The following is a 12,177-nucleotide window of genomic DNA, read 5'->3' on the forward strand; positions in this document are numbered from 1 at the left end:
TTTAAAGGTTCCTTAATATTTTACTTGAAGTAATTGTTATCGGTATAATTAAATATTGGCCGTAGTGGTCCATTTTTTATTCTGCTTGGTTCATTAAAAGTTCCTTATTAACACCATGTTGCTACTGATCAAAGAGTGTACCAGCAACCTTAAAGAACTCGGTAGGGGCAATGATGTTACTATATGGTGGGTTTCAGATCACAAAGACATTGAGGGCAATGAAAAGGCAGACAAGCTGTTGATATCCAGGATACACTATCTGATTTTGGATATATTATCTTTGACAAATTGATTAAATTTGTAATTAGCAAATTATATTCTGCTATCAGATCGCATTTTCATCGAATTTCATATGATATTATCTTTCAAATAATAGTCTTGAATTTCCAGGTATTTGGAATATTAGCCTGCTGTGTCAGCTCCTATTTCCCCATCATCTGATCTGTATGACATTTGGTCTTTGCCCGCATAATGTTAATTTGGTCTTTATATAATTGCTTAGTTCCAAATGTCTTATAACTTTCCAAAAACTATTGAACCAACCTAAATCTGTCAAAATCCTGCAAGAAGCGGTTTTTATCAGCACTTCTGCTTGCAGTATTTCTCCATATTAAAAAAATATGAAAGCAACTTTTAATTTAACATTTTCAAATTTTCTTGTAAGATTTCTAACACGTTATTTGTGGTTTATGCCATAATCATAACGATTTTTTTTTGTTTTAGAATAACCGTGCTCAATAACCTTGCGATGCATTGAAGAAAAAAATCTTTTGGTATGGAATTCGCAGATTCTGAAATCGTTCCCGGTATAATTTTCTGCTGCTTAACCATCAGTTATTTCATACAGGTAATGCGTTTTACTCATTTCTTAATTTTTTAAATTTGTCGATGGAGTTTCGAAATTATATTATTCCTTTGAAAAATTTGAACCGACGTATATAAAACACATTAAATTGAAAGAATATATTAAAACCACATGGTACATACTAACTTTATAGGCGTAACATCAATAAATCTAGATTAAAAAAACTCGTTAAAAAATTTTTTGACACGTCCCAGATTTTCCAAACATATTCAAAAAACAAATAAACTTAATCCAGAAAGAAAAACCTTGTAGGCACACATGTTCGGTTATCGCTTTGTTAACCGAAAATGGTTTTTAAAGGCGCGGTTTTAAATACAAAACAATCGTTCGGGGGATATTTTGTGGGCGCTACCGGTGTATAGCAATAAAAAACGTCGGTGGTCGTTAAAAAAATGGGGCACCTTTGTGTAGGTAAAAATGGACCACCGATCGCTGCAAAACTGGTATCTCCAAATAAAGGCCAAACAACCATAACTCACGTAATAAACGTAGGTACGCGTTTCGCGGGGGGACCCATAACCATACGTTACATAATGTGACAATAGTAACGGGGTCCCAGGAAGTTGGCCCCAACGTAATAAACCATTTTTGCAAAGATTTGCATTCAACTCAAAAATATATACAAAAAAATTTTAAAAAAATCTCCGAAGAATAATTATTTTTTATACCCCCCAAAAAAGGCGTTTGCTTTTTACATAAAAAATAATGTTTTTGGTTAATGGAATTTTTTTGTGAGGTTAATTATACCTGTAATTAGTAAAGATGTTATGTATTGCATATCAGAAACCGAAATTTCCGTGGCGTCTAACATGATAAACGATGTGTCAACGTCCTCTTATCAGATCCGAACACGAAGTTAGTCTAATGCGACGTCAGCGGGGGCCCCCGTTCAATTAGGGAGGACGTCGTAGATAAGATGAGAGGGCTTCACGGTTCTGCTGGTGCAGATGTGACGTTATTAATCATTTCGAAACTGAAACGGGGTGGTTGTGTTTACGCTCGCACACGCCCCAAATATAAAAGATAAAATGACACGTGTGAAAAACACATAAAAGATTAGAAGGAAATGATTAATTCAATACAAAAAATCGAGTCGCAAAACGGGGTTCAAAGCGTAGGGTTAAGAGGTAGAGATTACTTTGGGTGTATCTGACCTAGTCTTCGTAACTTAATCAAAATCTCACTCCATGTTATACATCAAGCTACAACCAGCTCCGTGAAAATTGGAGTTGCCCCATTATGAAGATTAAAAGGTGACTTGCCTTCAATAGCTTTGGAAACACGTTAGCAAAACTATTTAAAGTTTGATTTACGAGGAAAGGTTTATCAAAACGTAATTGAAAACCACTAACATATGTTTGAGAATTACTCTAACGCAGCAGGTATTAAGATTTTTATATTCAATCTGAGATAAAATCTACGAACTACATTTATCTTGGAATCCTAGTTGTAGTAGTTTCACAAAGCCAAAGAAAAATGTTTATATGGGTCATATATATTCTTTATTATTCATATTCTTCATTATTTAGTGTTAATTAATCACAAATTTTCAGTTTTAATTGTGAGGAAAAAAATTACCTCGTTTTTTATATTTACGATATCCTACCCCATCACTCACAAAAAAAAATCATAAAGTTGACTTGAATTTAAAAACAGCAGCGTTTAATCAAGCCCAATTTGCCGCTACGCTGTGATGTAATCCAGAAGAATTCCAAGCTTTATCCATTCGCTTGTATTCTTTTTCGTTCTTCGTTGTTTTTTTGCAGCCGAAATGGCGGGCATTGGACTGAAACGAAATACCGCAAAGTCGGCCTAATGACCTCTTCAATATTAAAATATTGATATCAATTATTTCAGGTATAAAATCGAACTGGAAAAAATATATTATTTAAGCTTTAAACTGAATGTTTTATGTAGGATTTTAATTTTGTTATTTACTTGTTAAGTAATTTATATACTATTTTATTACAAGGATGTTATTTATACGGGACTTTTTTTAATATATTAAAAAATATATTTAAAAACAAGGCAAAATATAATGTTGATGATCTAAAGTAGATAGATGGAGAAGAAGAAGCGTTCTTAAGATTTATGAGATTTAAACCAGAAGTATCGTGGTGTAAAATTATGTGGTGAAATATCAAGTGCTGAGGTTGGTGAAGCAGCTATTTTTCTTACAAAATTTCATGACGATGGAGAGCAAGGAATTCTCTAAACTTATTCTACAATATTGATGACACTCGTATATATTCGAAAATCTTATTTTGGTCCTACTGTACTATTGTAGAAAATAAATTCGAATATTCTCAAAACGATCTTTTCCAAAGCTTATTATTTCCACAATATATTCAGGAAAACGTTCAGAGTTTTTCGCATTTTAAACAAGCTGTTAGAGACTCCACCACTAGTTTTTAACTAATTAGATCATGCATAGTCAGAGAAGAAAGAAAGCACAAAAGTTGAGAACTTTGGAAATTTTGGCGGATGAACTTTGCTAGTTAGAATGATTGGGTTGGGTTAACGAAGAAGATGAAGTCAGCGCAGGTAAAATGGCTAATCATGTCTTCGACTGCAATAGCCGAGCAGGGTGAATTGTGTTTGGGACATAGCCTCTCGTACTCAAGTCAACCTTAGTGTCTAGTACACTCATTTTAACAAACGAAGCTCTGATGATCTGGGTTAGAGGAGGGACTTTCTCTTATTTATTATAGTCGTTGCACCACACGCATCTAACACTTAGAGCTGGATCAAAGCTATGCTATTCTCTGCAAGATGGGCAAAGGAAGCTATGTTGTAGAACCGTATATTACCGTATATATTAGATGGCATCAGGTTATCCATTCGTCAGAGCTTCCAGCATAGACCCCACCAACGTTCATCGTTACTACGTTTAAAATTTATCCGCAATATCGGAAGGCTAAAGTGCTGTGCCACCCAGGGAAGGTAAAATGTGATTTAGACTTTTTAGTAACTTAGAGAGATGGCTAAAACCCCTAGGCAAATGCGCAATATAACGAATAATGCAAGTGCAGCAGTAACAAGCTTGCAAAGCATGCTTTACCACTACGGGTCTTTATTACAAAATCTAATAGATGCAATTAAATTACTGTCCTTATTGATCATTTTTATGCACCATAGAAAAATTGATTGAGGAACACAATATAAGTTGACAGTCAGAGGATTGATTTCAAAATTAAAGAAAACAGGTGGAATTCTCATTCTCCATAGCAACATTCTCATAGGACAATGCAGTGTCCTATGAGAATGTTGCTATGGAGAATGAGAATTCCACCGACAACCTCATAATATCTTTATTAAGATTTGTTGTTGATCCATAATAGGACATTCGAAAAGCGAATACTTTCGAACTTGCACCTGCATGCATTGAAAATTCTACTGATGTAAGAATAAAAGCGAAGAAAGCAGCTCTAGGTTTGTTGTGTGCATGTTTTGGGTTAGTGTCATGATAAGCTCAAACTTCTATTCAAAAGGGATTGAAAGTTTTATGATAACAGTGAGAAGATGCGATTGTGTTCATTGTAATATATCGTTTATTTAAATAATGCTTGATTCAACATTAAAGTCATTGAAACAGGATACAAATTATTGTTGCCAGTTAACCTACGCCAGAATGATGTATTAAACCTAAGAGTTTAGAGATATTACATTCAACAAATCTGATAGCTGATTACTGTTGGGGTATTCAGAGTAGTATCCCTAGGTTGGTTCATGCAAAAAAGGCGTAGAAAAAAGGTTTTATGCAAATTGGGTTTGTGTAATAAATGATTTTAGCTGAAAAACTGCTATAAACTGCAAATTTGATATTAGCAATACATTTAGAATTAAGAATAAAAGTTAATGCCTAAAATAAAGTTTACCAGTGATAGCTATTCATTGATTGAATAGGATAAACGTTGAATTGGTAAATTATATTCGTCAAAATTAATTACAATGCACTTGATTTTTACCATTATCAATTTAACTTTAGTTTATGAAAATCAAACAGAAGAAAACCAATTTTGATGGATGTTTTTATCGAAGAATCTGTTATAGTCTACACCAGATACTCAACTTTATATCATGAGCATAGCATATGTAAAAGTGAGATTTCAAAAAGACAAAACTGTTTGTTTACGATCTCATAAAACACCAGATGAACTATCATATGTCAAACATGGGAAGCTTGTTGCTGAAAATTCTAGTAAAGGCAAGTAATGACACAAAGATATATCATAGTTCTTTCTAGACAAATTGACCATTTAAGCAGGTGTTGCAACAAAAACGAAACATACGATTATTACATTAACTATAAAATATACCCTACATACAAAATTGTACCTGACGATTGAAAGTGTTGCTTTCCTGAAGGTATCACAATTAGTACAACTTGGTCAGAAGTAATTTTGCAAAATTTATCGAATCATTATTAAACGTCGGGTTGGATTATAAACAAAAATTTATTGACGGAAAAAGTTTACACAATCACGGAGTTACCGAAGTTTGTAAATAAAAATAAAACAAAATTCCACGATAAAGACGTGCATTAAATTCTTACTTTAATAGAAAGTTTGAAAACTATTAAACATTTTTTTTAATAAAAAAACTCATCACTATAAATTGGTGATGGAAAAAGACGCCGACAAATTAATGGAATGGAATTTTCGACATAGACGCCTCTCCTTTATCATCGCATTCTTACAACATACATCTCAACTATGATTAGTTATAGTTATCAACTTTGATTACCAATTCCTTGGAATTTTTTAACTATAATATTTAAAAGATTAACCACCTCTAAATTCCAAAAGCAGATTATTCAATACATTCCGGTTACCATACTGTATGAGAAGATAAATGTCAAATTGAAAGACATATTGATACACACGATAAACCCATCTCATTTTAAAACCTCATTAAGTACTGAATATTTTTATTTTGGACGTTATTATTTGGATTGGCCATCGGTGATATTGTCAATTTTGTTTTTTCCTTACTAGTGGTACTGATATTAACGGAGTATTCAGTAAATTACACCCAGGGATTGAAGTTATTTCTTTAGTTGTTGATGTTATTAATAATATTAATGAAAGTAATTTATTAAGGCCAACAAATATGGTTAGATAATCTGTTATCTAATTCTGAGATGACGACCAATTACTATCAGATTATTTCAAAGCAATGTTAACTCTACGTTCCTACATAAAATTACAGAAATGGATCTTTCTCAAACGACTTCAATATGCTAAAAACCTTTTCAGATTTTAGTATCAATCACTTTTAAAATTGGTTTCTCCAAAACAAACTCGTTTGGAATCTTAAAGAGATGACATGAAGCGAATATAAAAAGTAATTCCAAGCATATCACTAAATAGCAAGATGTTTCAGAACAGAATAGAATGTTATAATAGAATTTACACAGGTTGTCAAAAAAATTAAGAAATTAAGTTCCAAGATTGTCAATCGTTGTTTTCGAGGTGCAGAGTCTTGGCAATAGATTATTTACGACTTCTTATTGATTCCAAACTCACCAAAGTTTGCTTTCATGTAATTCTATAAAATAATTATGATTATTCCGCAATATTGCGTAACTCATATCTTTAATTTTTGTACATAGTTATAATTATAGGTTATATAAAATTGATTTAAGAATAATTGTGCTTAATTTGAGCCAATAATATATTAGTTGATGTAGGTGGTTGCTTAATATTTCATTAATTCCAAAAAAGTATGCTTAACTAGGTAAAAATTATTTTCTATTGTCTAAAATTATTCTAATGATTATTCTTTACCTCCTTTACAACAACATTCCGTCAAATCTGCAATACTCATTCTTAACGTTCCCTACAAAAAAAAGTGGGAATTCCACACCAAAGAATTGTAGTACTTGACACATAAAATGCACAATGAGCCTCCGAAGCATCCCACTAGATTTTAAATGAAGTACCCACTCGCACTGTTCCAGATTCGCGTTTAAACTGATGCCTTCAGCATCGAGCAGCTTTCGGTTAAACTTTTTTTTATTTTCGTCTCCTCTTTCTTTTTGTCACAAACTCGGGAGCCAAGTTTGTTTTTAAAAGAGAGCTGCCGAGAGACGGATCGATGAGAATTATAAAATGAGCGAATTACGATCTCGCAAACGAAGTCGGTTTTGTTTGCTTATTTTTATTTTTTTGATTTTTTGGAAGGTCGCGATGATGGTTTAGCCGTAATTGGGGCGTGGGCGTGGATATATCAATTCGGAAACGTGGCTTTGAAAATTCCACGCACGACAACGACGACGACGACGTCGATCGGATGCCGAATTAATTGCGTCCGAACGATTCGAAGCATGCGACCAGGGTCTCGCGCAAGAATCTCGGGCCTACCAACCCACTCTGCCAATTTTAATCCCACAATTGCATTCCGGGCGTGTGCTTGTTGTCTTTTCATTCCCGTTGTCCCGAAATTCCAACAGATGCGACAGTAAAATTTACAAATAAAATGATCTTTGATCTAAATTTATCGTGTTTATAAAAATTGTTTGGATACAGTAAAACTTTGTTATAACGGAATAATATGGGAAAGGAAGTGAAATATGAAAAATTTTTAATTTACACTTTAAAGACTCTGAAAATGCACGTCTAAACTTGAAAGTTTTTAGTTCTAGGTCTAGTGTTAGTTCTAGTTTTAATTGTCATTCAGTTGATTGTTGTATATTTTCCATAAAACTAACACTAGCATTAGAATTATTAAAACTAGAACTAACACTAGAGTTAAAACTAATGCTAGACCTAGAATTAGAAACCTTAGGGTTTAGCTGTCTTAAGGCTCGCAGAGCTAAACCCGAATGATTCTGGTTCTAGATCTAGTGTTAGTTCTAATGCTAGTGTTAGTACTAGTTTTAATTATTATTCAGCGTTAGATTGTTGTATATTTTTCAGTGTAGTGTTAGTTCTAGTTTTAGATCAAGAAAAATATACAACAGTCTAGCGCTGAATAACAATTAAAACTAGAACTACCGTCCTTGATTAATACACTGTATAGACAATTCGGGGAATACCCCGAGTTTATCTATGAACCTGGAATAGAGCAACTTGAGAAATAACCTGGGTTAGATTCTAGATCGAGGTTTTACTGTACAAATTTTTTTTTTTATAAAAGTAAATTTATTTCTTCTCATTTTACGTGGGGAGAAAATAAACTTAGACCCATAGGACTATAGGCTCATAAAACCGTAGCCAATAAACTTTTATTGTCGGGCTGTAATTAGTACTATTCCGGAGAGTCCCCCCATTACACAAACTGTTATTTCCTGAAATTTGCATCCGTATGGAAGAAGTAACTCGCGCGTATCCATACTGTTTATTCCCCTATTAATTTTACCACGCGTACTTACAGTTAAGTAGATTCTTCCAACTGCCGCTAAGCACTTTTATGTACTTATTCAGTGTCATAGGTGAAGGGGTCGTCTTCTTCTTATGTAAATTCCCATCCGAAGCACTTCTTACTAAACATACAGGTTTGTCGTAACCTCTATTCATCGAATTCGCGTGCATCACTTTCCTTATTGATTTAGTTTTTAATTCGACTAATTCTATTTCTTCAGTCGGAACGATATTGATTTCATCTTCAACGGGATCGCGAAAACTGTGATAAGTTGACGATAACAAACTGTGGCTGTGTTTTCTATTTCTTGAGTAACCATTACTATTGATTAAAGATTTTTTATTTGGCGGAAGTGGAGGAGGTCCAAAACAAATCGTTGCCATTTTCTTCTTTATTTAAATTTTTATGATTCTAAAAGAAAACGAAAAGCACGCACTTAACGAAAGGAATCGTTTGATTATGACGATTGTAACCGTGTTTTAAATTGTAAAAAAAAACATAGATGGAGGGAATTGGTTAATTAAAGCATCATCGACGTGTGTAATTTTCTGTTTTAAGAGGTGACGATTTAGCTTTAGGGTCAAAATCATTACCATTGAATTACTCATTAAAGAAAACACAATTCAAGTTAAAAAAAAACTTTCTCAAAAAAAAAGTTTCGTTTCGATTCATGGCTATTTAAAAATTCGGTTGGCGTTTTCCTAAACACGTCGTTGAACAATAGATCGGGCCTGTAAACAATACACACAGCCGGTTCTTAAAAGCTAAAGAAGTAATAGACGTGAGTGTAATTTATAAAATGTTTTCTTTTTTTAATAAGAGATAGATGCTTTTATTTAGTTTTAATCTAAGCACATAAAAAGTTGAAATCACACATATTAAGAAATAATGTCAGATTTATTATCTTTCAGTGATCATAAAAGTAAATATTGATGCGATTTTGTTATTCCTGCTGATGAAATTCTCGGTAATAGTGGTCATATTGTGGCTTTGTTTTTGCTATTGACATTATTAAAGGGATCGCGTCTACAGCTCGAGTGATAAATGCTCGACCTCTCATTGACCCCTTCAACAGTTTTATTAGTTCGAAAGCTTGTAAATAAATGGCTAAGATAACATCCAACACATATTTTTCAATATTCAGTAAAACCTTGATAACGCACTAATACGGGAAAGGGAGTGTCCGTTATATGAAAAATTTTTAATTTACACTAAACTGTTTGAATCGAGAGGACTGCTACATCCCGCGAACAGTTGCATAGCTCGAAGGCCCGTTCGTGACGTCACGCATAGGTAGGCAACTACTATTTCACGTCTGAAGACGCATGGCTAAATCCAAAACTTTCTAGTTTTAGTTCAATGAAAAATATACAACAATCCGTTATGTCGAGGTTTTACTGTAATTGTTAAATTAAAAACAGATCAAAATTGAAAATTTTGGATTAATATAGTACTAAAGTTGAATTATAAATCTGAATTGTCTAAATTCTTTTTGTTTGTAACTGAATATTTGTGTTTATGACAAACAATAAAACCGTTAAATAGATTTCATTCGCGCAGAAATCTATTCTCGTAACGCGGTAATTAGTAATATTTTAGGATGCCGTAAGAGGCGCGCAGCTGTTCAAAACATAAATGTAGGAAGTAAAGGTTTCACAATAAAATCAGCGTGGAGCGTCGGGTCTTGGGACTTTAATTTTAGACAGACTGGCAATTACTTTTCTGCCCACGTATGTGGCACCGGGAGGATGGACTCACAAAGACCATAATGTCATTGCGACTTTCAAATAACCGTTGTGAATCCAAAGGGAAATGTCAAGATCGGAATTAAAAACTAACTCTATTTTATTACCCAAAAAAAATAAATAAAAAACTAATTTTTTTGTCATTTCCTTTTCTTGTTCTCATTAGAACCCCGAAGTTTCCAATGAAACATTTCCTTAGTTAACTGGCAGCAAAAGGGTACCGATTCTAATTTTAGAGACTACACGGAGAGGGTTTACGGCGTCGGCAACGAAACCAGCACGTGTCTAAAAGTTCAACAAGGTAAATTAAACGAGACATGAAGTCTTTTTTTCATGGAACTAGTAGAAGGCGCACTTCCTTCGTTTCGCCGTGTTTACACTGGGGATGTTAATGAGCGTTTTTTTCAACGGCAATTTACCATCGAGATCGTTGACTCTATTTTCAGATCACCTGTAAATATATATATATATATATATATATACGTGTGTGTGTATGACAGAAAAGTCAGGTGCTTGTCTTATTTTCTACCGACAAACGATATCTTTTTCTCCCCCATCTAAGCTCTTACAATTTAAACAGCACGATTAATTTCAAATTTTAAAATGAAACACAAAAGGTTTTTCCTTACATCGATTTATATCCACCCACACCAACCTCACTTATAACAAATCATTTAAAACAATAAAACCGTCATAATCGTTAAGTTAAAAACTTTAAAACCACTAATATCAAAAACTTTTTATTATGGTGGAAGCGCAGGTTTAATTTTCAAACCGAACCGAATGAGCCAAACGCCCGATAATTGAACCAGTTGCAACACGTGCGTGTTAGCTGATACTGTTACAACTGTGGTTTGGAGCTTTGCGTTGTTGCTGGGAACGTGCGAAGCAAATCCCACGTCCACGAATATATAACTTCGAGAGAAGGAATTCGCCCACCATCCTCCTCCTCTTTTTCCTTCTCTTTTACTCTTTCTTTTCAATGCAATGTTTTGTCATGGAGAAAGAGTGAAGAGAAGAACCTTGAAAGGAAGAGAAGAAGAAGAGGAAAGTGGAAGAAAAAAACGGTACGCGAAGCAAACCGCGGAAGATGAATATCTGCAGGTACGGCTCCTGACTTGCTGAAGAAACATGAAAAAAAAAAAAGAAGAAAAAATGTTTGGCAGAAGGTACACGAGCGACGTTATCTTTTGACTGTGTATTTACATGTGGACCTTTTTGAGTATGGTTTCGTATTCTCCTTTTGGTTTAAATTTAAATCAATTGTGATACTTTTGACAATTTAAAACTTTTATTCGTATACTATTCGTTTATAGTTTTTATGGATTACAGAGATGTCTCGTAAAAATGTAAATTTGTCTGCAATTTTAATGTTTTCCACCGAGTTTTTAAGGAGATTTATTACATTTCTTGAGTTTTATTACAACAGATCTGAGAAAACTGGGTTGGTCATAAAATTAGTACGGTTTTTTTATAATTTTTATGAATCGCAAAAAAATCTTCAAAAAATTATAGCTTTAAACTTTTTATTATATTTGAAGACGTCTACCAGTATGCTGCAACAAAGATTTTATATCTCTTATAGATTTTGACACAATTTCGAATACATTGTAGTGCCTTGGCCGCAAGTAACCTCGACTTAAATCATCTACGATTAACAAGAATAGAAGTCCTGTTCGCTTAGGTTGAGCCGCTACAAAGATAACTTTAAGAAAGAGTATACGAGATGCAGACAATACAAGATAGAAATAGTTTTTATTTTAGCCAAGGTCGCTTGCGGCCGAGGCGTTACGATGGTGACCTTTAAAGATAGGGAGTGATTGCAAAAGTGCCAAGAGACAGCTGGCATTGAAGCCCCTCGGACGCAAGCGACCTCAGCTTAATTATGAGCAGAGAAAGTATAATTTTATTTAATTGCAACGTTGCTGGATTATATTATTATAAGTCTTTTACGACCAAAAAGAACCTATGCCTAGGTCGTTTGCAACCAAAGCTTTTTCGGAGAATTCTTCCTACATACTTTCATATTACCTTTACCAATAGCTTGAAAGAACAACTTTTCCATCTCAATCTAGTATTTTAAAGGTTACGAATACACACCTTGTATTGACTCCTGGGCTCATTGTGGTTTCGAGCTCTTTGTAAATACGAAACTTACAACAAAGAAGTAATTATGAGAAGTTCAGCTTCAAACTCCTAATT

The 12,177-nt window shown here is 33.7% G+C and overlaps 1 protein-coding gene across 10 annotated transcripts in view; it reads right to left on the minus strand.

Moving 5' to 3' along the window:
* Positions 1-12,177, minus strand: part of LOC111429253 (CRK like proto-oncogene, adaptor protein) — a 150,554-nt gene that overhangs the window by 16,232 nt on the left and 122,145 nt on the right. For 4 of the 10 annotated variants that reach the window (XM_023065119.2, XM_023065117.2, XM_023065118.2 and 1 more), the window contains exon 2: positions 8,241-8,641. The exons of 4 other annotated variants lie outside the window; for them this stretch is intronic. In XM_023065119.2, coding sequence (XP_022920887.2) covers positions 8,241-8,613 — 373 coding nt within the window. In that variant the 5' untranslated portion in view covers positions 8,614-8,641. Of the gene's footprint in view, positions 1-6,654; positions 6,750-8,240; positions 8,642-10,604; positions 10,620-12,177 lie in introns of those variants that run through there. 2 more of the 10 variants (XM_071200256.1, XM_071200273.1) reach the window with 2 other exon arrangements.

Source organism: Onthophagus taurus, chromosome 1, assembly GCF_036711975.1.
Source record: "Onthophagus taurus isolate NC chromosome 1, IU_Otau_3.0, whole genome shotgun sequence".
In the NCBI taxonomy this organism is placed as follows: Eukaryota; Metazoa; Arthropoda; class Insecta; order Coleoptera; family Scarabaeidae; genus Onthophagus; species Onthophagus taurus.